The sequence below is a fragment of the Scardinius erythrophthalmus genome (genome assembly GCF_964197995.2).
Source record: "Scardinius erythrophthalmus genome assembly, chromosome: 18".
NCBI lineage: Eukaryota > Metazoa > Chordata > Actinopteri > Cypriniformes > Leuciscidae > Scardinius > Scardinius erythrophthalmus.
Genome location: NC_138238.1, coordinates 13,974,445 through 14,001,394, shown reverse-complemented (window position 1 = coordinate 14,001,394; position 26,950 = coordinate 13,974,445). Strand labels below are relative to the sequence as shown.

Genomic DNA, 26,950 nt, shown 5'->3' with positions numbered 1-26,950 from the left:
GAATTTAAAAGACAATTTTCACATTTATAGGGGTTTTGATGTTATTGTAGCCTGCACAGAGAATGAAAAACATTTAAAACCAAATATTTCTATCAAAAAAAGCCTATTTTACATTAAGAAAGCATGCAGGTGATCACAACCATGGGGATTTTCACATGTGGATAGAGAAACATGGCACAACACAAAAGCATTAAAAATCATACAGTCAAGATTATTTGTTAAGCAAACTTTCGTATTAACATTCAATAGACAAATATACGTATTGGCCATACAGTTCTGGAAAAAAAAATATATATAAACTATAATCAAGACAAAAAATGTATTTTGATCAGCAGCAAGAAAAATCATTGGTCATTGGTTCTCAAAGTGCTTATTTCGTTATGAATATGTTGGTGGGAATACCTGATACTTTAAAGCTGAAGTGTTTTATTAAAATTTTTATTTATTTATCTTTCAATTTTAAAATTAAGGGTGCACAATATATCTGTAGCTTTGAAGTATCGATAAATGTAATCTTTATCAAATCGGAAAATTTATATCCATTTTTCAGACTGAATGTAAGTATCGGCCATTTATCGTTTATCAGCCATTACGATAAAAATATTTTTACATTTGTACATGAAATTACACACTTCACCTTTAAAGAAACATCAAAATATCCACTTTTACACCTGTAGACAGGGCTCTACATTTCATAGTGAGACCAAAATCTCTGGCTGGGTAAAAACTAGGTGTTTGAATCTTCAAGTCACAGATCACGTGTTGTGTTTGATCTTGTGCAGGCACTGGGAACCGTTTATTCCAATGGCCTAAAGCACAACCTTCAATGGATGAAGCATCTCACTAAAGGGATGGATGTATCTGAAAACATTCAGAGCAGTGTTAATCCACAACTGAATCACTGTTTGCTGCTTTACAAAACTGTCGAATTCTTCCCTGAGAGGAGAGGATCATCTCCACACCACTGAAAGAAGCCCGAAAGGGTGTCCTGACCCCACTTTCCTATAGAAATACAGACCTTGTTCACCTTGTAGGCTGTGGTCACCCATTGTCCTCCTCGAAACAGGCAAAAGTATACAATAATAACAGCACTGCCAAATTTCAGATGTCAGTTGTAACAGCATGCAGGTTCAGTTTTGAGCCCTGTGTAAAGGAGACAAAATGGTGGAAGGAACAAGTCAGATGACCAAGAGTTTGTTGAGATTGTGTCCTTAAGTATAAGTCAGTGGTAGTGTAGCCCGTATTCAGTCAATGCCAGCAGGATCCACAGTGACAGAGGCTTCCTCCACCGAAGCACCTGGGAGCTGTCTGGAGGAGCCACTGCTGCGCCCTACTGAGAGGAGGCTTGGACTGGACTCTGACGTCACAATGATGGAAGGGATCCGAACCAACAGTCTTTTCTCATCAACTTTGTCTGAGACTATATCTGGCTAAATGTAGAAAGAGAAAAGACAGTGAGGGAGGAAATAAATAAATACAATTTTAAATAACTAATAATAATTGTAACTCAAACGTCATTTAGAACCTAACCCAGTCCGAAAAGAGCACTTACAGAGGACGAGAGACAACTGGACAGGCTCCCCTCAGCCATGGAGATCTCTTCTTTGTCGTCTGCCATCTGAAAGAGAGAGAGGGGAGATACGAATGAAATTGACGATTATGAGGGTTTGCCATAGTTGCATAGTTCAGCACTTCTCTTTCTCATTCTTAAAGCTCAGATATTTAATCACTGATTAAGTTTGCACAGTGTTTAAATGGGCTGTGACCAGTCAAAAGAAAAAGGTGGAAGGGCAGAGCAGAAGGTGCCACCCAGTGGACACGCTGATGCTGTTCATCTTGATGACATGGGATGAGCTTCTGTTTATGGGGATTATCTCTCTAAAACCAGCAGATTAGGGCAGGAGAATTAAAGCAGGCTTAATATCAATGTAATGGACCCTCATTCAAGCCTGCACTTGAAAGAAACGTCATGCGCACTGATCCACACTGTACATCTTTCACATGCTCTACTGGCTCAAGACCTGTGTGCAATAACATTGTATTAACAACAGGAGCGGAATCAATTTGATTACCATTTTTTAAATGAACAGAACTTTTTGAGCAGTTTTTTTTATTAGAATCAAGTGTCTGTGACTGGAAACTAGAAACAATGTTATTACATTGTATATCCTTTTGACTGGTGATAGACACAAAAGCAGGATTTGTTTAAAGCTCCAATATGTAGGAATTTTGTAATAAAATTTCCGAAAATAACTTGCACAGTGTGATATATTTCCTCCAGTTGTGTACTTAAAATATCTCAAAAGTCTCCAAAGATTTTTTATTTCAGAGAAATTCCGATTTTAAATAACTGGCCGTCCCGGAAAAGAAATGTCGCGCCTCAGTGACGTAATGTCCGCTCTATCCCTTTTTCCGGTGTGAACCATGTGATAGGATATTCCACCACACCGGATTTTTTTTTTTTTTACAACAACTTTATTGAGGTTTTTTTTCTTATCACAATAAACAATACAGACGTCTGACAAAGAATAAAATTTAATAAAATAAAAAATATGACCCACCACACCGGAATAGCATGGTCAAATGCGGAAGTGGTGGTTATAGCGTTATAGACTGTATGGTTATAGCTGTTATGGATCACGAACTCTTTATTGAAGTGCCAACAAAACGAAAGCGTCAATATTCGGATACACGCGGAGTCGCGGACTGTGTGACAAACGGAGGAATAAAACCCGGATAAACATCGGCAGGCGTTTTCGAGATGGAGAGAGCTGCGCGTCAATCTTGGACTTGACAGAGACTCTCTCGCGAGTGTATTGAGACAGGTAAGACATGCAACTGTCAATAATAGCACGTATAAACAAAGTTATATTGCTCTTTGTACTTTGGTAAGGCTTTTTATCACGTGTGGTGACCGAGATTATGGCAGTACAATTACAATCGGAGATGATGTTAAAAAAAATATTTAGTCATTACTTGCAAATGTTCGTTCAAATTTACTTTTAGATATTGGTTTGAACACGTTAAACAACACGGCATTAACCATAAAAACGTAAAACTGCACAACGTTAACCAAATAAATCATTTGACAAATAGCTGTATGTTGTAACGGGATAATATAGCATACCATTTCACGTTCCTTGTAGTTCATTAATTATGATGACATAAAATAATACGATCAGACATACAGGTAATACAAAAACGAATGAATTACCTCATCCGTGATCATGATTCATTAATTCCATGTAGATATATCGCTAGATGGTGAAAACGCATTAAATATCTCCCATCGTCACCTCCTTCATAGCGTCATCAAGCTTCGCCTTTGTTATTGTTGGAAACTGCGCCCTCTTGTGGTCAAATACCAAAGTCGCATACTGGAGCTTTAAGTCCATTAATATGAGAGAGTTATTGTCTGATATTACTTTATGTTGTACAATCCCTTCAGTGAAGTAGATCAATGGTTCTCAAATGGCGTGACGCCATGGGTCACAGTTCTGTTCAGACAAATAAAAATTCTAAATGCAAAATTATAAAATTCCACAAAATATGATCATATTATAGTTTAAAATAATATAAAATAAAACCAATAAATATGTAAAATGCTTCCTAAAAAAAATCTAATTAAAGCCATATAAATGCAATCTAATAATTGGTCTTAACTATACATTTAATAATAATAATAATAATAATAAAAAACAAGAATGTGGTAAAATTTCATTTTTATAAAAACTAATACTGGCAAAAAGCATAACACGTTTCTTTAATTTTATATTTTTTTCATATAACAACCAATCAGTCATATTTGAGTTTCACAGTTAGTTGTAAGCTGTTGATTTGATTTACTAAAAGAACTGACTCAGAGTCGTTCATTCATGATTCTTTCTGGAACTGGTCTACACTGGTTTGTTTCACTGTATGTTTCTGATTCACTAAAAATAACAGGAGTCGTTTGCACTACAAATTGGACTGCACTAGTTGAGCTGTACATTTCTAAATCACCATTCATTTGTTCTGCAAGTCATTCATTTAGGAATCGGACTAGACTGACTGACTGTTTGTACATTAGTTGATTCACATTGTGTTTAATTCACTAATGGCACCTTTTTAATAAGAGTCAGTCGTTTGAGAATCAGGCTACACTGGTTGCACTGTTTCTGATTCACTAAAAAGAAGTGTCTCAAAAGAGTCATTTCTTTGGGAAACAGACTACAATGGCCGCACTAAATGTTTCGTGCTGAAGATTCAGAAGTGACTTTCGATAATAAGTGTTATTTATAATAAGGTTCCCTCATGATTTATCATTCAAGTGGAAAAGAAAATGTATCATTATTGAGCAGTCCCAGGAGGCTGAATTAAAAAAAGCCATCTTTATCTGCAGAGCAAGAACAACTGTAGATTTTAGAAAGTGATAGCTCCGCACCGCTACATCTAAGAGATAAGCCAGTGAAAGAAGTACAAATCTCTCTCTCAAACTTTATGTACAGTCAAACGAAATAACAGAAGAGCATCATTAGCACATACAACCATGCAGACTTTTGAGGACACTTTGTCACGAACTACGCTGACTGAAACCAGGGCAGTGAACTTCAAGATATGAAGGATGGAATTAAATTTCCAAATGAATTTTAAATCTGATGGAGTCATTTCCTCTCTAAAAATGAATGTGGCCTTCCTAATTTCATAAATCAAGGAGCGCTGAGTGAGCTGAGAAGCTTCTGATTAATGAGGTGAGATATGACACTTATTGAAGACTTTTACTTACACTGATGTATGCACTGGTCCGGTTCACGCTCGGCTCGGTTAGACTCTGAGCTGAGGTTCTGTCGAAGATACCAGAGTCTCTGCTCTTGACCTTCAGCCTCAGAGAGCTGGTGCGCTTGATATCTGACGGATCTTTCCGGATGTCAGATGAGACCTGACGACTAGCAGGCCGTGAAGTCACACTGGAGATATCTGCCTCAGTGTCCGTCCAGCCCTGTCCATACACAACAAACACTCAATGCTCATCCAATAAGGAGAAGTGCACGATAAAAATCAAATCAAAATAATTGTGAGATTTCTGTGATCATTTGAATGAGGAAGGCCAGAAACATACTTTACACAATGGCATGCATAAGAGAATGTTTGGCTGACATATTACACGAGGGATAGTTGATCCAAAAATGAAAATTCTGTCATAATTTACGCAATGTTGTTCCAAACTTGTATACATTTCTTTCTTCTGCAGAACACAAAAGAATATTTTGTGATATTTTGATATTTTGATATTTAAAATCTTTTGACAAAAGATAAAATATCTTTAAACAAAAGATATTTTGAAGAATTTTGGTAACCAAACAGTTTCAGTTCCCATTTACTTTCATTGTTTGTTTGTTTTTGTCCATACAATGGAAGTCAATGGAAACCCGAAACTGTTTGGTAACCAACATTCTTTAAAATATTTTCTTGTTTGGTAAAAAATTCAAACAGGATTGGAACGAGGGTGAGCAATCGATTACAGAATTTTCATTTTGGCGTGGACTATCCTTTTAAGGCAATTCAGTTCACTTGGTGACGTCCCTATTACAGTGTGTACTTGGTTAACATTATTAACTGCAGGGTTCAGAAATTAATATATATAAATTCTTGTATAGAGTTTGTTTGCCAAAAGGTGTTTTCTTACCGACTCGCTGTCAGACACCGAGGACAAGCGTGTTTTCCCGGCACGCTGCATGTTGTTGCTGGTCTCAGAGGACTGGCTAGTCAAAGTGGAGCGTCGTGTGGACATAAAGCTACTGCTCATAAACCGGTCTCTACGAGGTACACACAGCAGCACTCCCAGACATGGTATGTACTTAGCAATGGCAGACCTGGGAGAGAGAGAGAGAAAGAAAGGGGTGATTTGTGAAAAAGGGCGGGAAAATGAAGGAAATGTCAAATTGCAATTCACATCGATTTTCCAGAGCTGTCAATGAAATAAGTGACTGAAGTGGCGATGGATTTTTGGGTTTGTTGTTTCTTATTTTAAAACCAGACTTAACAGTTCAGATCAATCCTTTAAAAGGATGTCATATTGAGGCAATAGGAATGGGCAAATGATGACCTCATTAGTTGCTTCATCATAAGGCACTAATCTTGTGCAGCTCACCGCAGATCTGTTATGAGCAATATATGGCCCAATGCATCCAGACTAGATCAATCTGAAGTAAAGCTGACTTTTAAAGGTCAGAATCTACCTCTGTCGTCTCAAGGTATTTGTGCTAGCACTCTGTACATAAAGCCGCTGATCAATTTGGGTTTGTCTGGCCTTGAAGCACGCAGCATGCATGTTTGTGGAACAATGTTTCATTTCACTGGACAGGTGTGCTTCAGTGCCTCAATATGCTGCCAAGGTCTTTCAATTTTTGTGCACATCAATACAGTGTAAAATATTGCCAGGATTTTACAATATTTAACAGGAACTTATCTTAAAATAAAATACAAAAGAAATATATATATTTTAAATATTGGGGTCAGTAAAAAAAGAAAATAATACTTTCATCCAGAATGTGTTAAATTTATCAAAAGTGTTTGACATTCATAATGTTACAAAATACTTTTTAAATAAATACATTTTAAATCTATTCATAAAACACACAAAAAAAAAAACCCACACAAATATTAAGCACCACAGCTGTTTTCAACATTGATAATATGAAATGTTTATTGAGCAGCAAATCAGCATATTATAATGATTTCTAAAGGATCATGTGACCCTGAAGACTGGAGTAATGATGCTGAAAATTCAGCTTTGCCAGAACAGGAATAAATGACATTTTATTATATTATGTAATTATTTCATTATTGTTATTTTGTAATCATATTTCCCCATTTTACTGTTTTTGAATGCAGCCTTGGTGAGCATAATAATGCTTTTAAAAAAAACGTCCCCACCCCTATAGTGTGTGTATACATGATTTTAAAATAAAATCATGTAACCTTGGTAATTTTCTTCCACTGTAACAGGTATAGAACTTATACTGTTAAATAGATGTATCATCAAGTAGATTTCACACAAAATTGTTAATTTATATACCTGATGTTAATCTGATCGAATTGAGTGCTTTCCCCTTTAATTGTTGTGATGTCACAAATCAACATAACTATCACAGATATTCAGTTGCCTAAAAACTTTATTTTTATCTTTGTGGACTGTGGACGCTACAATAACTTCCTGTTCTGTTTAATCCTCTTCCCTTTTACATTGTAATCTCACGGGAGAGGTAGGTTTCTTTTGACTTCTGATAATCTTATTTAATATTTATTGCAATTATTGCTTTTAAATCTATATTTTACTCCAATTCATGTGTTTATTGTTATTTTACTTGATTATTTTTGTCTTCTGCTAAATATGTGAAAATAAGAGCACGTGTTGATCAAATGGTGATCAGTGTGCATATGTATTTTATGGAGAACAAGGCAATTCACTCTCAAAGAAGCTGCTTATTTGTGTTTTATATCAGGGGATGAATAAAAGATTCCAAGTGAACCGCCGCCTGCTGTCCTGTGTCTAACTCTACAACGCAGAACCAAAGTGTTTTACAACTGGTGTCGCTGGCCGCACATCACGCTTGGCATCGTGTGCCACTGGTTACACCACAATACAACAATTTATTGAAACAAAAACACTATTCTGCTATACCACAATTATTTTGTGCTGCTGTTCACTGTGAAGTTACAGTTTATAATCACCATATAATTGTAACAAATTGTTAAAATGAATGAGAATGCGCAGCAATAGTATCCATTAATATACTGCAAATTCTTTTTAAATGCAGCAGAATAGATAACTATGTAAAAAAGCTTACTCTCATCAGCATCATCATACCTGTACTTGGGGTGAGTGATGGCATAGATGATTGGGTTGTGAATGGCGGATGCTTTGGCAATCACAGCAGGCACAGAGTTCATGTACGGTGTGAGCATGTCAGCGTATCTGTGGAAAGAGTAAAAGAGACATAACATTACACATTATAATGCATTCATTTGACATTTTCATGATTTAATTATTTTCTTTTATCAATTAATGAACACCTGCAGTTCCATCACAAACCACTCATGAACCCACAGCTTGAGAAAACCTGATTTTATAACAACAAAATGTCAAGACCAGGAACGGACTGAAACTGAGGGCTTAAATACATGAGGGCTAACAAAGGAGCTGATGAGTTAATTAACAAGACACAACTGAACAGAATACTAAAATCGATCAGAAACCATAGAAACAAACAGGAAGGGAACGGAGGACAACTGAACTAATTAACAGACTATAAGATTAACAATGAGAATCAGACATGAACCGAACTGAAAAACAGATCCAGAACAAAACAAACTAGAAATGTGACAAATAATATTATATTTGTGGCACAGGTATCAGGTAGCTTACTACTGTAGCACTTGGTAGTGATGGGAAGTTCGGATCATTTTACTGACTCTCTTGTTCGATCTCGTTCATCAAAATGAACAAATCTTTGTGTTCATTTAAGTGGCTTTATATGTTATACTTTTAACAGGCAAATTCCCTGAACACATCCACCTATGCAATCTTGGTCATATTCTGAATTAAGAAATCATTATAATGCAGTCAAAAATAATTTACAGGAAACATAAATAATTACTTTACCTTCTGAGTCTTTCGTTCATGAATGACCCATCACTAGCTCTTTGGCCACACATAACTACCTTGAAAAAATATCTGCTTCTCACATGGAACACACTATATTATGTGATTCAGATAAATGGATTTTTTTATTATATTCAATTTAATAAATTAAATTTCTGCTCATTTCTACCTTGAAGGTCTTGAACAAATAATTGAAATCCCTAATGGTCAATATCATGTGTAAACACAGTGACAACCGAAGTGTGCGTTTATCTGTCAAAATTGTTTAGCAGTTTAAGTTGCTTCTGACTAAAATCAATGCTAATTAAATAACATAAATCAAGAAGGATGTAAAAAAAGGGATTGTGGGTGTAAGACATGTTGATTCTTACCCAGCAAAAGCAGTAAGAGCTACACAGGAGTATGGAGACCAAGAGATGACATACAGCAGGATCACTATAAGCGCTATCTTTGCCATCTTCCATTCATTTTTCATTCGGTGGATCTTCTTGATAGAGTCTCTGAGTCCTCCTTCTCCATTGATTTTTCCCACAGCTCTGTTATTCCCATCATATAGACATGTAAACAAACAGATTCAGTACACACAGGAAGAGACGGAACATGCATCAAAGCGTACAAACAGATTTGATCATCTTTGTCTTCTGTAAAGAACACCGTAACACAGCACTAATCTAAAATAGATCTCTTTTTGATAAATAATACAATTGCCCTTAACAAAAAAATGGTATACTTCCTCTTTCGGGTTCAGACCTGTGGTCAAACACGCTCACAGAAATGGTAAAAGTGCTTACCTGTTGGTATCCCGGATGGCCCTGAAGATGAAGAAGTAGCAATACATGATGACAAAGAGGGGGATGAAGAATACAAATGTAAAGAGCAGCATTGTGTAGGCGCGTACTGAAGGAGTGAAGGTCATGTAGTCCCACGAACAGGATGTTAGCAAACCTTCAGGAACATACGCACCTGTGAATATAAAACACATTTTTTCTTATACACAATTTTAAAATGAAATGCCTCTTTTGTCTTCTTAGACAAAATGCCCCTGGTAAGTGAATGTTTGTAAGCACTTACTCCATCCAAAGAATGGGGGCAGGCTCCAACCCATAGAGTACATCCAAGCAGCGGAGAGTATCAACAGGGCTCGTTTGCGTGACATAACGCCAATCGAGGCCAAAGGACGAGTGATAACGAAGTATCGATCAACCGCAATAACCATGAGCGTCATCATTGAGCAGATACCAAACAGAGCGCCGCAGAATGCATATAACTCACAGGCTGTGGAGAGAGAGAGAAATACCAAGAAATAATGTAAAAAGGAACATTATTGCATTTCATAATGCACCAAATATGTAATCCAGCACTGCATTCATAAAGCAAGTCCTTCACAATGTTTCTTATGAGTAATAAATCATACCACAGGCCATAAAGAGTAGGCTACATTTAAATCAACCACCTCACTCATGCTCCTGAAAATGGCCTATTTTTTTTTCCTTCTCAATATAGAAATACCTGTTAATTCATTCAAGGTGTACATTTTGGCAACTGTGTAATTATAATAATAATGAAAATCCCTGTAACCCTGCAAATCTATAATTACTTGGAATTGTCACTAATGTAAACAGGTTTTTCACTGTACAGGGGTGCGTTTCCCGTACAACTATAGCTCGCTGCTTAATTACCATAGTAGGCCTACGATGCATCGTTGGAGAAATCAACTAGCTAGTCACGACTGTTTCCCGAAACCGTATTTCGCAAAGTATCGTTCAACCACGTCGGTTTATGACGTCTTGCACGTGGTGGACTAATAACTTATTTTAATTAATCTGTTTGAGATCGAATTAACGCTAGATTTTGTCATATAAGTTACAGACATGGCATCTGAAGACCATTTCTAATTTTTCTCAGTTATTTTGCTTTATTACCAGACTCAATATTTGGCTCGATCTTACATAGTAGAGCAGGTTCGCACATGCACAGTCTTCAAAAACGGTGCTTTAAATCTCGACAAACTAAAATACGTAAATTACGTTTGTATGTAGGCCTATTCTAAATAAATAACACGGGTTGTAGTGAATGCCAGCATGCTTATTTTGCTAAAGATAAGGATTTATTCAGTCTACATCTCATGTAAACTAGAAACTATACTTCTAACCACAGCTCGAGAGCTGTCGTTCCAACCACACAAGTTTGCGATGCTGTTTGGGAACGTTCGTTGGAACGATGGTTTTGGGAAACACCAAATCGCTGAACTATGCTGATAACGACGGAACTTGCGACCATAGTTGGCTAACGATGCTTTCGGGAAACGCACCCCAGATTGGGAAAAGGTATGTTACAAACGTGTCATTGAAAATCCCATATTTGTCTTTGTCAATTATTTGTCACAGGTCTGCTTGCAGCAGAGAAGAAATCTATATACAGCAGTCTTTATTACAAACTCAAACTCGGATTTCTAAAACAGATACTTGGAATTCTAAAACACGGAACAGACATACAACTAGACAGGATTAAACTCAGGCTAAAATACACAGGCAAACAACTACTGAGGAACTAATGAGCCTAATTAACAAAACACATGAAGGAAGGACTAACACAATCAGTAACCAAGGATACAAACAGGCAGGCAATGGAGGAAGACTGAGCTAATTAACGGGTAGAGGATTACCTAGGAAATAAACTGAGATTGACACAAAACTCAGACAGGAACTGAACAGAAAAACAGCCTACTGTTTCATAAGTCTTGAATATTGTGTATAAGTGCAGTGCAGTGCAGTGTAGCTAGATAATGTATAAACATATGATCTTCCTGAAAGGTTTATATTTGTGCTATTAATGGCTGGTTGACTGAACATTAGCCTAATTATAATTAAATTGGTTGCACTCATTATAGCACTCATTAAAAAAAAAAATACTTGACCACAGAATGGCAATTGACCAAACAGAAAATTACAATCCAATTTTAAGTATCGTAGAGCAATGATTTTCGCTTATAAAACTACAATAACACCTTGGATAAAATGTTAACAATGAAGCAATATGAACAATGTATGACTGTAGGTGGTTGTAAGATTCTCAGTTATTATAAAAAAGATGATGTCTAAAGGAGATAAATAAAGCATGTCAAATTCTCATCAAATAAGCTTTAAGATCCACAAAGGGGTCTAACTCATAAGATGATTGTGGATGGGTGTTTCATAGTTTTCTGTAAGTGGGTCCTGATGTCACATTTCTCAACAACATGAGGGTTCTTTAAGGAACATCATTCAGAGGAAGCATGGCAGATCTCTCCCAGATACCTCAGTTTGAAGAGAGACCTCGAGAGAGTTTGAGTGAGCTCATTCCACTTCATCAATCATACAGCAGTTACTTCACTTCAAAGAACACACTTTAAGTGCTTAAAAGGTTTGGAATTTAAACCATCAGTGATCAAGGGATCCACGGATGACCTGACGTTTTATCAGTGCCATTATTTGAAAGCCTAGCATTACAGCACCACATAAATTCCACGTACCTGTAAATTAATATTAAATATTGAAATTTCTAACTGAGATAATATATTTAAGAGAGCACTATAATGAGAGATCACATTTGTAATATAATGCCTTTGTATGGAGCGGTTCAGTCGTGATGCACTAAAATGTCTAAATATGCAAATTCCCCTCTGGGTTTTAGGACTACAAACTGAACAAATGTGAAATAAACTTTTAAACAATACAAACCAATAATACCGTCAAAATAGTTTGGAGACACTGGCTGTAGCGTTACAGTTTTTATCAATTGCTAACAAGCATAGGTCAATACTAAAGCCACTTTTTCAAAACTCTTCATATAGTCTGCATTTCCAAGATGAATCTTGGCCAATCAGTTAATCTCACCTACAAAACTTACTCACACCAACAAAACACTTCATTTATGTCTCAAAATAAAGTCGTTCCACCATAACACTGGCAACAATTCTCATTCAGAAAACATACATTTAATTCATAACACACTGACCTAAAAAACACAAACAACAGGGAACATTACATTAATGATGAACTTTTATTTTTAACGTTTGAATGTTTGTTTTTCACAAAAATATTCATTATATGAAAAGAATAAGATCTTTTCATTTTACTGACTTTATTACAGCATAAAGAATGAATGCTAAATGCAGCTATTTGCTTTTTTCTATATCTTTACATATAGTAATTTACATGCAAAAAAATAAGAAGTTGAAACAACAACAAAATCCTGAAAAAACTGAAAAGTTTTGAAAATGTGGCTTCAGTATTAAACAATGCTTATTAGCAACTGAAAAAAACTGTAGTAATTTACTTGTAATTGGTTTGGAGTCCCAGCTGTAGTCGGCCCTGCAGAATTACTGCAGAAATGCACAGAGTTTGCAATCATTCTGATTTGAATGTGCTTTCAATCAGTTTTGAAAGCAGTGTGTTACACTGTAAAAACTAAAGGAGCCTCAAGTATCCTGTTGGATACTCAAGGAACTTCAAAATGTAATTTTGGTGCCTCAAAGCTCTTTTTCCTATAGAAGGGTTACTGGAAGAGCATTGACAATCTTTGAGGTTCTTGCTGGAACTTATGGGATCCTTTAAGCACTTTGTATTTACTTCAGAGGTTCTGGAGTCACCTTTTCATTACTATGAGACCTCGAAGTGCTTTGGGGGAAAATAGAGGAACTTGAATGCGATAGAAGGGTTATTGGAAGATCTTTTAACATTTAAGTGGTTCCTGGAAGATCTCTTAAGTTAAAGCCAGCATCTGGAGGAACCCAATGGTTCAGTGAGGCCAGAATTAGATTATTATTCTATTATTATTATTATTATCCTATTATTATTATTATTATAGGCTACTTAAGTTTGATTCAGTATACATACCCAGGTGAAAAAGACGTACTATTAAATGTATTAAAAATTTACTTGAGTGTGTTTTTAGTAGACCTACAATACAAATATACTTTAATGCATTTTAATACATTTAACAGTAACCTAGTCTTTTTCACTTGGGTAGATTACATATATTTAGTATAGGCCTATTTTATTAAGTCATTTAAACCTTAAACAACAACACTAAATAATAATAATATTATATGAAGAAGAAGAAGCAGGAGGAGAGAAGTTTTATTCAGTCACGAAACTGCTGCTATTCCTCTGCTGTCGTCGCTTCAGTGATCCTCGCGCTGCTCGCGCGCAACAAAGCTCAGCTGATCGACGTCATCGGTTTGAAAGTAACGGCTCCTCTCATCAAAGCTTCCGCCGTTTGTTCGGCTCTCCATTACAAGGTTTGTAAACTCGCCAAATAAATATAAATACAGAGTCTACTCACTATATATTTAAACACACATATATATAAACTAAATTTATTATACATTACTACGTTTTTACAGTGTTTACCACTCGTTTATTGCACAGTATCTGTTTTTAGCCGCGATGCTAACTACGTTGATCTAATGAACAAATGGAAATGATTGACTTATTGTCTTAGATTGATTTAGTCATTCAATTCAACATATTTTATACAACTGTGTCTTCAAATTGCCTAACTAATTTAGAAAATTCTCTGATTGTTATGAATAACAAAAACAGGTTATAGTTTGCTCTGTTTTTGTTTAGCCTAACGTTAACTTTACTTACTAACGTTACAGGTGCCCTCATTCTCTCAAATACCATTTTAAAGCCATTTACTGGTCAATAAATATTATGTTGTGAATAATCAGCTTTGTTCTTTTGTTTCCCCAGAACAACCATTACATTTCTAAAATAATCTGAACATTTCAGTGGCAACATTGAATTACAGTAAGTTACCTGCACCACATGCTGTACTTTATTACTATGAACTTTCTCTGTGTGCAATTGTATTGTTTGACTGTGTACTTGTGTTTTTTAAATCAGTTATTCTCTGAAAATCTTTTCTCATGATCTCAAATCTCATTCATGTTACTCAGAAAAATAATATCACAGGTTTGATTCACAAAAAATGCTATAGACATTTTAACTCTGAATTATAACTTCAAGTTTAGTCTTTTTCGACAAAAAAAAAAAAAAAAAAAAAAGGAAAAAGCTATTAGGCTTCAGAAGACTTGCAACACAACCCATAACACATGAGTTGTGAACTCATTGATTATTTTTAGGATCTTTTCTGGGACATTTTTGGATCTTAACCATTTTTACATAAAGTGTTGTATTGAATTGAACTAGACAAGTGTACATAAGAATGGTTTCATGAATGATTTACACATTTTTTTTCTGCTTGTGTTTCATGCAGTGAAATTGAACGGTGACTGGGGTTGCATTATGCCTGAGATCTGCTTTTGGGTTCCACAGACAGAAAGTCAAACAGGTTTGGAACGTCACAAGGCTGAGGAAATTATTTAAATTTCACAACTATCACTTTAATAACATTACTAACAGTAAATTTTGTACTTTGCAGGGATCTGAAATAAGCTGAAATACAAGTTTGATCAAGAATAAAAATCCTCCTGTAGACCTGAAAATCATTGAAGTGCCTGGACTATCCACCAGAACAGAGGAAAAACAAACGGAAAACGATGCTGTACCTTTTCACTTTTCTAACTCGTTAAGTACCTCACACCAACTTGGTCCCACAGTGACATTTTTGACCACAAACGAAATTGCTGATCGTGTGGATTCTTAGTAAAATGACTGGAATTCCCCAGTGAACATTCACAGAACAACAGATAATTTTACTGCACCTTAATACTGTTTCCGGGTCGAAGCCTCTACTTCCTCTATCTTGTTTCATGAGAATACTCAACAACCATTTATGAACACTGTTGATTCAAGTCACACATTTAAGATTTTCAAAAGCCATAGTGTACATTATAGACTCCAGTCTAACGGCATCCCAGACTTAAACATTTTATGATTCAAAATAGCTGAATAACTAACAATCTGAGATTTCAGTATAGAGATAAAGGTTACAGCACAATGAGTGTATATTAGCACTGTTGTTTGTTTTTGGCATCTGATAGAGCTTTTGGACTTGGAAACAGTGATGTTAGACTTACCATCGGACTGAAACACAAATGTGTTAAAGTTAAGTATGATGGACATTTTTAATTAGTTCAAATGTAATTTTATTTACATTGATTTATTTCGTGGAACATGTGTTTCCATGCATTTTGTTGAGATGTCTTTTCTTGTTTATCTATTGTATATACATGGTTGATTATTCATGTTGCTTATGTATTATACTATTTTTTTGTGTATTCATTGATATTAATCTGTAGTTAGCTTTTTTCCCCATGTGCATGGAAGTGTATGTATAAAAATGGATATCAATAAACAATTCTTATTTTGTATTTGGTTCAATTTGTTTATTATAATAGATGTCAAAGGTAACCATAGTAACAATATGAAATTAAATATTTAAAAAAAATGAAATTTGGTTCCTGGAGGCACCCAAAGTGGTTCCACACAGTGCCTAATATCAGAGTTCCTCAGGAAACCTGTGTGGTTCCTCAGAGAACCGGCCCTTTTTAAAGGGTGCCTAGAGGATCTACAGACGGTTCCGCCGGTGTGGCGAAGTGAAGAACCCCAAAAGGTTCCTCCAGGCACCTTTTATTTTTACAGTGTAGCATAATAGCATTCAAAAAATGTCATGCAAATATAGTGTTTTGCAGATTGTGAAGTATGAATGACAAAAATGTTGATAGATTTTGGAAAATGTGGTCATTGAATGCATTTTGTGTGAAAGAGATGGAAAACGATTCACAGTTTGGTCCTCACAGACTTCTGTTTCGCTGAATGTGAGAAGAGTTTTGAAAATGTGGCTTCAGTATTGATGGATGCTTGTTAGCAATTGAAATCTGTAAGCAGTCATTCAGTTCCTCTCTGACTTTTTTCAGTTTTGTCTGATCAGGAAAGCAAACCTCTGAGTTTAGAAACTAGAAACTACAGTGAAAAATTATGATTTATCAATTAAATCATACGAGTCAGAAAAGGTACTATAAACAAATTAGCTTTGTTAGTTCCCCAAAGCGTAACTTGTGTTAAACGGTTCATTTAATGTGATTGATTTTATATTTCCTATGGTGATGAAAATATAATCACTGTTTTCCCCATGGAACAAAGCTTGATAAAACAGCCAAAATGATCCCTAATTATTTTTCTGAGCACTGATTCATCAGACTATCTGTCTGGTGAGCCGAAAACATTTTTCCAGTGCCTGCAGAGTTCAAGCTAACCGAACACTGATTCATTTCTAGATACGCTTTAACCTCTCTGGACACTAAGGTGTTTCTTCTCCTTCACCAGGATACAGTTATGCATCAATGCATAATCCCTCTCCAGCTGAGATCCTTTATCATTATCTGTTATTCTTTCTTCTCATCTGCACTAGAATCAGTCGCGTGAAGATAATCTGATGTTAAAAGATACCCAGCAAAGTTGTCTTGACATCTCACTGTTTCTTAGCATCTGTGTGCGCAGCTTTGAATGCCGGCAAATGAACCATGGGTTTGATCAAGTGCCCATGATTTTCTGACAGCTGGATTACCTTTTTCCCCAAAGATCCATCGCTTGTGCAAACTGGTGGTGAAGAAGATTGGTGTCTGAGTGACACACATCAGAAAGTCAGTGACAGCCAGATTAATGATGAACATGTTGGCAGGTGTCCTCAGACTCCTACTCCTGAAAAGATGCACAAAGAACTGTCAAAAACTGTCAAAGAAAGAAGAAGCTCATCAATGGCAGTGGTGTTTTATGTTGTTTTATTTATATACAATAATGTTAAATAGAATATATTGTATGAATGGATCTAAAATTATATACATATCATATTCATATATAATAATTAATTAGGTTTTATATAATAACATCATATTTTCTGTTCCCTGATTTCTCTCATTTAGAAAGGACAATAACTATAATGATAAAGATATACTGTAGTTCTAAAAATCATTATAAATATAAAAGAGAAAAGTCCATACAATAACTATAACGATAACAGCACCGAGAAATAATATTATTTGGAATCACTTTCAGAACAGCTGATGAATCAGCCAATCAGAATCCTTCCTGCTTTAAAGAGCTCAAGCATTTAAAGTGCCAGATGACAAAACTGCAGCACACTCAGAATTAAGATATCGTTATATATAATATAGTTATCATTATCGTTATATTTATAGCTACTGCTCTTGTAGTGGAGCGGCTAAGTGCTTATGTTTAGCAGAATCGTTCAGTTTATGATACACTCGTGAAAATTGGCATGAGCAGTCTCCATGGGTCACTTGACAAGAAAATTGTCCGAGCCACTTGAGATTTCAAAATGGCGGCCATTTTTCAAGATGGCCGACACCTTAGTGGAGCAGTTAAGTGATATAGTGGTTTATTTGGTGATATCACTTAACTGTTCCACTAAGGTGTCGGCCAACTTGAAAAATAAAAAAAAACTTTCAAGTGGCTCGGATCATTTTCTTGTCAAGTGACCCATGGAGACTGATGCCAATTTTCACACTTGTATCATAAACTGAACGATTATATCACTTAGCCGCTCCACTATTGGTGAGAACAGGCCTTAAATCAGAGATTCCTAAACTTTTATAAAAAAAAAATATATAAAATAAATATTTTACCCTGAGATTTTAAATTAATATTTCAATAATATAACAGCATGTGTGTGTGTGTGTGTGTGTTAGCAGATCTAACAAGAATTTCATTGGCTATCACACAAATAAGATATAGCCTAGACTCACTTGCAGAAGGCATACATGACCAAGAAGTTTCCCACCATGCCGGTGATGCCCACCGCCAGAATGACAGAGCCGATGGTGTAGTGAGCGTGGTCTGGGACATCCACAGTGGGGAAAAGATATCGAAAATCCTGCACCATTGCCACCTGTGACCAGCGAGAGAGAGAGAGAGAGAGAGAAAAAGAAGAATGCCAGGAGATGCTTTCAGATCAGGACAATGTACTAAAGGACATTGAAACTTAATAATTGAGTTTTACATTACTTATAAAGTTATTAATATCTTAATTCACCAAGATACCATTAGTTTCAAATCCCCTATAGTTCCTAAAACCTCTATAACACCCATTTAATACATCAATAGCCAGCTGAGATAGAATTAAGCAGACATATTTAGTGTTTTTGAAGACGCAGTGGATTGTGCTGTTGCATTCACTTATTAGTGTGTGGAACAGAGAACACAAAAGCTTTTAGAATGGCAAGCGGTGCCCACTTTTGGTTTTTCGCCCTTGTGTCAGGCTCAGTTCTTAAGAGGCAATTAGTACATCAAACAGTAGTTTGATTCACCAGTGTCAACGTCGGCCACTTTTAGCCTCAATTTATCCATTTATACTTCTATCATTCACTGAACCACTCTATTGACTCACTCCAGAGCAAAACAAGTGGAATTCACTGTATAGGTCACTTTCATTTAGAGCATACAATGGATGAGTAATACAGACTAGTAAATTATGGCAATCATTGACATTTCTCATAAATAAAACACTCTGCTGAACAATGACTGAAAAAAAAAAGATTATGGCTAGCCTTTGAAGAAGGGGAAATGGAGATGGTATAGATAGTGGATATTGCAAGACTGCTCAGTATCTCGAATACAAAGTGAGAGAAGAGGACAATTTAGAACTATAATGAGTTTATAATCTGCCACATATCAGCGGCAGATAAATGCACTGTGTGTGTATGTGGACATCTTTGCTCATGATATAACAGAGGGAAAATAAATGGATCTAATTAAAATAAATAAATAATAAGTTTAGCATCTCACTGAAGTAGATCCCCCTCCACTACTAATGGAAGAAGAATGCAAAAACACTGTTTTAGTTAAATACATTTATCATTAAACCTGATGATCATGCTCTTGAAAATGATCAAAAGAACATCTGACTTTGTATGATCTTAATTGATTATATCTATAGTGCAGAATCTAAAAAATCCTAAAACTGTCTGTTTTTATCCAGGTTTAAATTGGATTTTGAATCCTAGAAGTGGGGTTAAACTCTGAATCCGATTGTATTTCCTACAACCATCTGAGAATAAAATGAAGCTTAAAACAAAAGCAGGTGCGAGAACCTTGATAAGATAATGCTGATCTTTTTGGTCACAACTAATCCTATCAGATGGCTCTTGATCGTCCAAGTTTTTAGTCAGTGCGCTATGATATGTAATTTTAAGTAACAGATAAAAGAATGTTTGAGCGGGTCTTGACTAAATTAGATTCCAAAGGGCGATTCTAAATTAGATTTTAAATGCTTACCATTTAATACTGTTTCAGAAAATGTACAGTATAGAGAGTACAAACTGCCTTTTAATTTTTTTCAGTTCAGTCTAGAAGACTTGCTCAAGCCGAAGCCCTGAACAAGCGATACTCTGCTTTATTGGTCTCGAAAGTAATACAATAATTGGTTTGCAGCACATGATTAAGCATGCGGTTGCAATTCCCCAAAACAAACTTTAACATTTTGTTTTGCAATGAATGACATTCTCTGCCAAGATTGTTATTCATTTCTACCACTCATCAATCCGTTGGTCAATCAATTGACAAACCTATACCAAAATGATCAACATATTAAAATTGCTTCCAATTATTTCACACCCTACAAGACGTGATTCAGCAAGTCACTCACTATTCCTGTCTATCCACCCATTCAGGTCTGTATGCAGGAAAGCCATGTAAACATATATCAGGCTATCTATGAACACACAATGTGTTGAGTGCAGTGTTTTTCTTTTTCATTTTCATTTTGGTGCCTCTCATTTACAGGACTTTTTCTTTACACAACGATGCTCTCCTACAATGTGATAATCAGGAATCAGGTGTTAGTCGAAGGAACTCAAAATCAAAACTGAAATGAACTGAAATGAATTCTGCCTCACGGTTACCTTGTCTTTTCCATCATGTTAAGGGAACTCAGAGTAGATTTATTCACAGTAAACAGTGCCATTTGTATGCCCATGCTGCACTACTAACATATAATGTATAACAGAAAAAAAGAAGAAAAACAGAAAAAAAAAACAGTATTTGACAAATTTAACTCTTAGAAATTGATCATTTTATTCAGCAAGGACACATCAAGTGATCAAAAGTGACAGTAAAGACATTTATAATGTTACAAAATATTTAATTTTAAATAAATTATCTTTCAAACTTCAAAAACTCGTATGGTTTCCACAAAAATATTAAGCAGCACAACTGTTTTGATAATAAGGAATAAATTATATTTCAAAATATATTCAAATAGAAAAAGGATATTTTAAATTGTAAAAAATATATTTTAAATGGTAAAAAATATTTCACAATATTACTTTTTTTATATATCAAATACTGTAAATGCAGCATTGGTGAGCATAAGAGACTTTATTCAGAAACATTCAAAAAATCTAACTGATCCCAAACTTTTGAATGGTAGTAATATATAGGCAGTAACTATTCAAATGAAATAACCACCCAAAAAAACAACAGCACAATTTCCGAAGACTCCAGAAAGCAGTGTATCCAATGCACATGGCCTCGACTGTCATTTCACCTAATCTGAAGAGACGGAACTGATATTTGCTTTAATCCTCATATGTCAGTGCTTCTCTGTAAGGACTGTCGATGTGGGATTTGAACAAGAGCATGTGCTGCTACTTGGAGAGAGGATTCTGATGAGAAGTGCTCTTAAAATGTCACTATCACTTTGATATTCAGTGAGTGATATAAAGAGACAAGGAGAAAAAGACAGAAATGGATATAGAGGAAATTACACTTCACCACAGCACTTGTTGAGTGAGATTGATGCCATGCTATTTAAGATCCGAAATAATTTAATTACGTTTAAATAATCCAAATAACTTACCAGTTTAAGTGCTATTGATAAGTTTTCATTATTTAAAAGACTGAGAGCAACAGATTGTGTAGAATGAACTTGTTTGTCTGTGCCGCCCTACTTATCAAAGCTTATGGCTAGTAGAAACAGTCTGGATAAGAGCAAAGCACACAATCAATTACAAATCCGTCAGCTGACAGTTTCCTGATCAGTAAGGAACTTCTCTCTGAAGCCCAAGGCCCCAAACTTCTCAAGCAGAAACTGTGATAAAGGATGGCTGATCCACTGATTTGAAAATAAGGTTCTTCTACTCCGCCAGTCCAACAAAATCTGAGACCTTTCCACAAAGAACAGGGGTGTATTTCCTGAAAGAACTTTCTTGAGGGAAGGTGAAGTTGAATTCAAAGTAAAGTTTTCAAAATGCACAAATTCCTGTTGATTCATATCTACAACATTACTAGGGAATAATTATACCGAGATATCGAGAGACAATTTTCAAAAAGCACTCTGACATGTGCAGCTCGGAGGTGCTGATGATTTCAGTCTATGCATGCTTTAACTGATACCAATGACCCATTTTTCTTGGCATCTCATTGGTAGTTCGTCCCGTAGTGAATCATTATTTAACCCTCAGATGCGTGTCTTCACAACAGTGGACAAATCTTTGAAAGCCATTTTTAGCCATTCCGGGTGTGATGCTACATCCGAAATACCCTGGGTGGTTACCTTTGACCCTTAGGCTATGTGTCCAACAAAGCATCTTTAGCATGCTGAAAATGGCAGGTGTTCTTCTGAAAACGTCAAGCCACAGTTGAGAGGCTATGATACAGAATATCAGTGGAAGAGTTACTATCTGATTTCACAGGTAGTTTAATTCTGAATATAAAAATGGCGCCATAATGTGAAGTACTTGCGCTGGCCCTTGTTTTAAATGATTTGTCATTGTGCAAGCAGGATGTGATACTGGGCTACTTTTACACTGTTGTCACATACAGTTTTTGTAGTCCGGGGGTTGAAGCGACCACCCAACCACAGCCCCCGAAGGCGGATTTTTACCCCCTGGAACGTGATTGGGCTGTAAACGGTGCTTCCATTTAAAACAACTGAAAAAACAAACAAATGCTGTCTTTAGGAAAAAAAAAACACTTTGGTGGACACACGGCCTTACACTAATTCTATATGACTGTCCTCTTTATATGTCATTGTGTCTTTTTCAGTTTATGACAAAATGATGCCCCAAGCACATCTGTAATATTTAGCCTTCTATAAATTCAACATTTCTGATGCACCAAGCACTTCTGGAATATTTACTATTATTGCAATTGGTGAAATTAGATTAAGAAGGATAATATGCTTGTTTTGAAGTAAAAAGATAGGCCCTAATTGTTCATTTTATAATTAAATGATTAATGCTTCGGAGGGTTAAATATATTTTCTAACAATCTCATTGCAAAGATTTCAGTTGAATTGCTTTATCTGACATGACACATGCACTTGAAGGAAAATCTTACACAGCATATCTTTCATTATTATTCCATGTCTTTGTCAGGAGCTGAACTAGTGGTTTAATGGCTAAGGCTGGTAGAGTATAACGTTAGCAACGTCAAGATCATGCTAATAAAATATTTAACTTACAACTGTACAGTGCTAAAATTAAAAGCATAAAAAGAAATAAACAATGGTACATAGTGGTATTAAAGAATCAACAATATGTTGTCCACATTGAAGAATTATCAATTCAGATGTTGAGAAGAATGCTAATATCCGGAAGCCTTGAAGGACACGGCAAAGTCACTGGAGCTTGAACAGATGTTCTGTTTAAATCTCTCTCCCTCTTATTTTCATTGTCTTAGTCTAATGTAAAATTCATTGACATGAGTCAGAAATTGTATGGGTTTCTATCAAATCATGCAGGAGAAGTCTACCTCTAAAACACATTAAAATGCTGCAGTAATAAATCATTTTGTAGCAGTGCTTCCCAACAGAATACCAAGCTAGGCTGAAAACATATACTGTCAAAGATCCAGAAGAACATTAAAGCTGCATAGGGCCATGTTGGCCTTATGAATTAACCAGAAAAAAACTGTACTATTGTCTTTTCAAGAACAGCATTTATGCTCAATTGATATGTTCACTGGTTTTTATTGTTGGGCAAATGCATGTATTTTTTTATTTAAATAAAAAAGTAGCTGATTCCACCTGTTGTTTTTGAGACCACATGGGCATCTCTCAAATTTTATTTCAGGCCTTTGGATTGGGGAATTTATGCAACCAATGTCAGGGTTCTGTCACTTCTGTCTAGTCTATTTCTTGGTTTTGTGACAGAGCCCTGACACTCCTGTTTTGTCTTGTCTGTGCCTTGTTTCATGTCGTGCTTTGTCTTGTGCTGTGTTGCATGCAGCTTGTGTTTATCACTGGCTGTGTGCTTTCATGTTGTCATGTTTTGTGTGAACACGTGGCGAGTGTTCTCATTAGCTGCAAGTTCATGTCTTGTTTTGTTAGGGCACATGGCTGGTGATTGTGTTTGCTGGCCATGTGCTCATGTGTTTGTCATGTTTGGTGTGAGCACATGGATTGTGCTTTCCTGTCGATTGTTTAACCCCGCCCATCTTGTTACCAGATTATTGGTTCATTTGCCCCACCTGTCCTCCCTTGTTACATGCTTTGTTTGCTCTCCCTTTTTAGTCTCCCTGTGTTTGCAATCCTGTGCTGGTTCGTCGTCGTATTTCTACACTTGTTTGTTCCTCCTGTGTGTTGTCAAGTCAAGTATGTGTTGTTTTTCCCCTCAGGGTAGATTTTGTTTTATTTTTATTAATAAAAAGCCCTTGTTTCCTGCACTTGAGTCCTCGCCTTATCTCCTCAAACCCTGACAACCAAATATAAAGGCTAATTGTCAAGCAGTATCATCACATAAACTGTTTGACTAATAGATGATCAAATATAGCTGTGGGCAAACCGTGAGAGCCTCATTAACAATTACAAATGTATTTGGCGCAGTTTTAAACATCAGTATTATCTGTAGTCCCTGTACTATCAACTTTCCTTTTTCCTTTCAAGCTCCTTTTCAAACTCACATTTGCATCACTTTTTATATCCCAGACATTGACTCTCTCCACACCTATAATCAGTCTATTGTTTTGATATATGAGAGGTGAAAACCGTTAATGACACAAGGTTCAGATCAGAAAATAATTCCATACCCTAATTTATAGTGCTCCATAATTGGGTGAAAATAACTAGTTAGATTCACAATGACTGCCGTTGATGTTTGAGAAAATAATAGGCTACATCATGGATTGAAGAATATCAAATTCGGCAAATGGAAGATATAGAGGTTAAGCTTTGTATTCACATCACCTCAGCATATTAATGCAAGCTGTGCTGTAGATATGATGTTAAAAATAAATAAAGTATTGATTCATGAGAGGAACAGGGCCCCCGTCTGTTTGAAAAATGCCATAACACTCATTCATATGGCACTACACATTCCCCTAACATTGGTGGAACTGTCAGTAAAGCATCAGCAAATAGTTTTTGTTTTCCTGGAAGGTATTATGTTTTAGAAAAAAATGGTTTTAAAGCCCTAAAATGGGATGAAGCTCTTCTTCATTACTATACTATTTCAATTTCATTTTCATGCGATGAAATGATATAGGCCAATGCAAATTTTGCTCTCTTGCACTACATTATGCATGTTTGCTATATTTTATTTGTTTTGTTTCTTCCTTTTGTTTCATCATTTTAATCGGCAAACAGGAAATATCCAGGAATAGTTTACATCTTTAAGAAATTAATCCCATGTGCGAGATCCCCACATGATCCTATAGGACTACTTTTATAACTGCCATTTGAATATGGCTGATTCTTACAAAGTCTGCTTTGTCTAGGTCTGGTAAAGCTCATTTGCTGAGTAATTCCAGGATTGAAAAACCTCTGGTGTGTGTGCGGGTGATAGCGAACAGCTGCAATCCAGCTGCGTAGGCTACTATCACGAAGACACCACACAGATTAGACATATAGAGACTTGATCCAAATATGTCTGTATTTTATCACCATGAGAAATGAGTACCACTTCAATTATTCCTAAACACTAGAGTATCTAACCTGCATAAAATGTATTTCTAAAAAATAAATAGGCTACATGTAGCTACATGTGGGCATTACAGCGAAACGCGGAATACAAAGACAAAATGCCATTATATTTAGTTTACTCTTTAGACTAACTTTATTTAATGCATGCTACCCAAAGAAATACATATGGAACATATTTCTGATGTTGTTGAGCAATAACTCCAGTCCTCGAAATAATTTCACAAAATGGATACATTCTATCTTCATTTCGACATTTTCCAACTCCAACTAACGATTTTTTGAACATCATTTCATGCAGTAATTTTAGGTCATGTTCCTAATTAAAACGAGCATAAAGTTCCCTGGTTTATCCTTTGTTGGTGTTTTAAGACAGTAGGTCTCAACTGTATCTTTTGACACGAGCAATGCGTTTCAATGCTTCATTAAACTTACAGTTGTGTGTGAATCAACTATGCATAACCATGCCACGCACATCTAACTCTCCAGAGGCAGTAACAATGAGGTGATTAAGTAGCTAAAAAATTTATAAGGCAAATCCCTGCACGTCCATTTGGAGAGATTTAAACTGAATATCTGAGGTTCCTCTCATACAGATATATATATATATATATATATATATATATATATATATATATAAACGTTTGGTAACTAAATTTGTAATTAAGCACAAGAAAAGGACGTTTAAAATGAATGATCGTCGACGCAACACGCAACTTCTTCTAACTTTTGAGGATAATGAAACGTACTAAAGCGCGTTTAAAACATAACATGTGCATGTAAAAATACTTCCATGTACTTTGTTTTGACTACCTTTTTGGAGGGAGTCATCCCAATTCGCACCCTTTCACCTGAAACAAGCTGAAACGGATGAACTTTCCCAACACTCCTCCGATTACGCACGCGCTCTAAGCGTTAACTTTCAATAATTTTTCCATTTTTAGTGTGCGTTAATAATATACAACTGTCTTAAAATCCAACACACATGATCATATACGTTACAACAGAGTAGTATACGCTCACAGAAGAACCAGAATCCGTGCGCACCCTACCGCTAAACACATGGTTTAATACAAACTCCATCATCTTACCGTAGTGGCTCGTGCGGGCAGCTCCATCAGCTTGTGCGCGCTCACTGCGCTGTAATTCCACGGGGCCAGTGTGTCCGCACTCACCGCGGTGCCGTTAGGGACTTGAGTGGGGATTCCCATGCTGACCGAGCGCGAAGCGTTCATCGCAGTGGACACGGCGGGCGCAGGGAGAGGAGCTCAGAGTTGGTACGCAAAAAGAGTTAGCTTAAACCTGAGAAACAGCATTACTATATGATAATGTGTTGGATGTCTTCCTCTGCCAATCTGTCTGCAACCTAGAACTAAGCTGCCAACTGCGCCCAACATGTGTGTGTGTGATGAGTTTGTCAAT

The 26,950-nt window shown here is 36.0% G+C and overlaps 1 protein-coding gene and 1 long non-coding RNA gene across 2 annotated transcripts; one reads left to right on the top strand and one right to left on the bottom strand.

Annotated features, from left to right (window-relative positions):
* opn4b (opsin 4b) lies at positions 1–26,950 on the bottom strand. Its single transcript, XM_081392322.1, has 11 exons — positions 26,620–26,950; positions 18,360–18,502; positions 17,162–17,295; positions 9,716–9,919; positions 9,436–9,607; positions 9,016–9,180; positions 7,850–7,957; positions 5,666–5,852; positions 4,766–4,978; positions 1,553–1,618; positions 1–1,430 (listed from the first exon to the last, which is right to left on the bottom strand). Exons 1-11 carry the CDS (start codon positions 26,761–26,763, stop codon positions 1,245–1,247), a joined length of 1,722 nt encoding a protein of 573 aa, XP_081248448.1. The 5' UTR covers positions 26,764–26,950; the 3' UTR covers positions 1–1,244.
* LOC308706579 lies at positions 13,861–14,984 on the top strand. Its single transcript, XR_014032049.1, has 3 exons — positions 13,861–13,925; positions 14,383–14,439; positions 14,909–14,984. It is a non-coding gene; the product is annotated as an uncharacterized lncRNA (long non-coding RNA).

Coding starts and splice junctions, on each gene's coding strand:
- opn4b (XM_081392322.1), bottom strand. CDS start 26,763: ATGAACGCTTCGCGCTCGGTCAGCATGGGAATCCCCACTCAAGTCCCT. Junction 18,503..26,619: donor TGCCCGCACGAGCCACTACG/GTAAGATGATGG, acceptor CGCTGGTCACAG/GTGGCAATGGTGCAGGATTT. Junction 4,979..5,665: donor CGGTGTCTGACAGCGAGTCG/GTAAGAAAACAC, acceptor GTGTATGGACAG/GGCTGGACGGACACTGAGGC.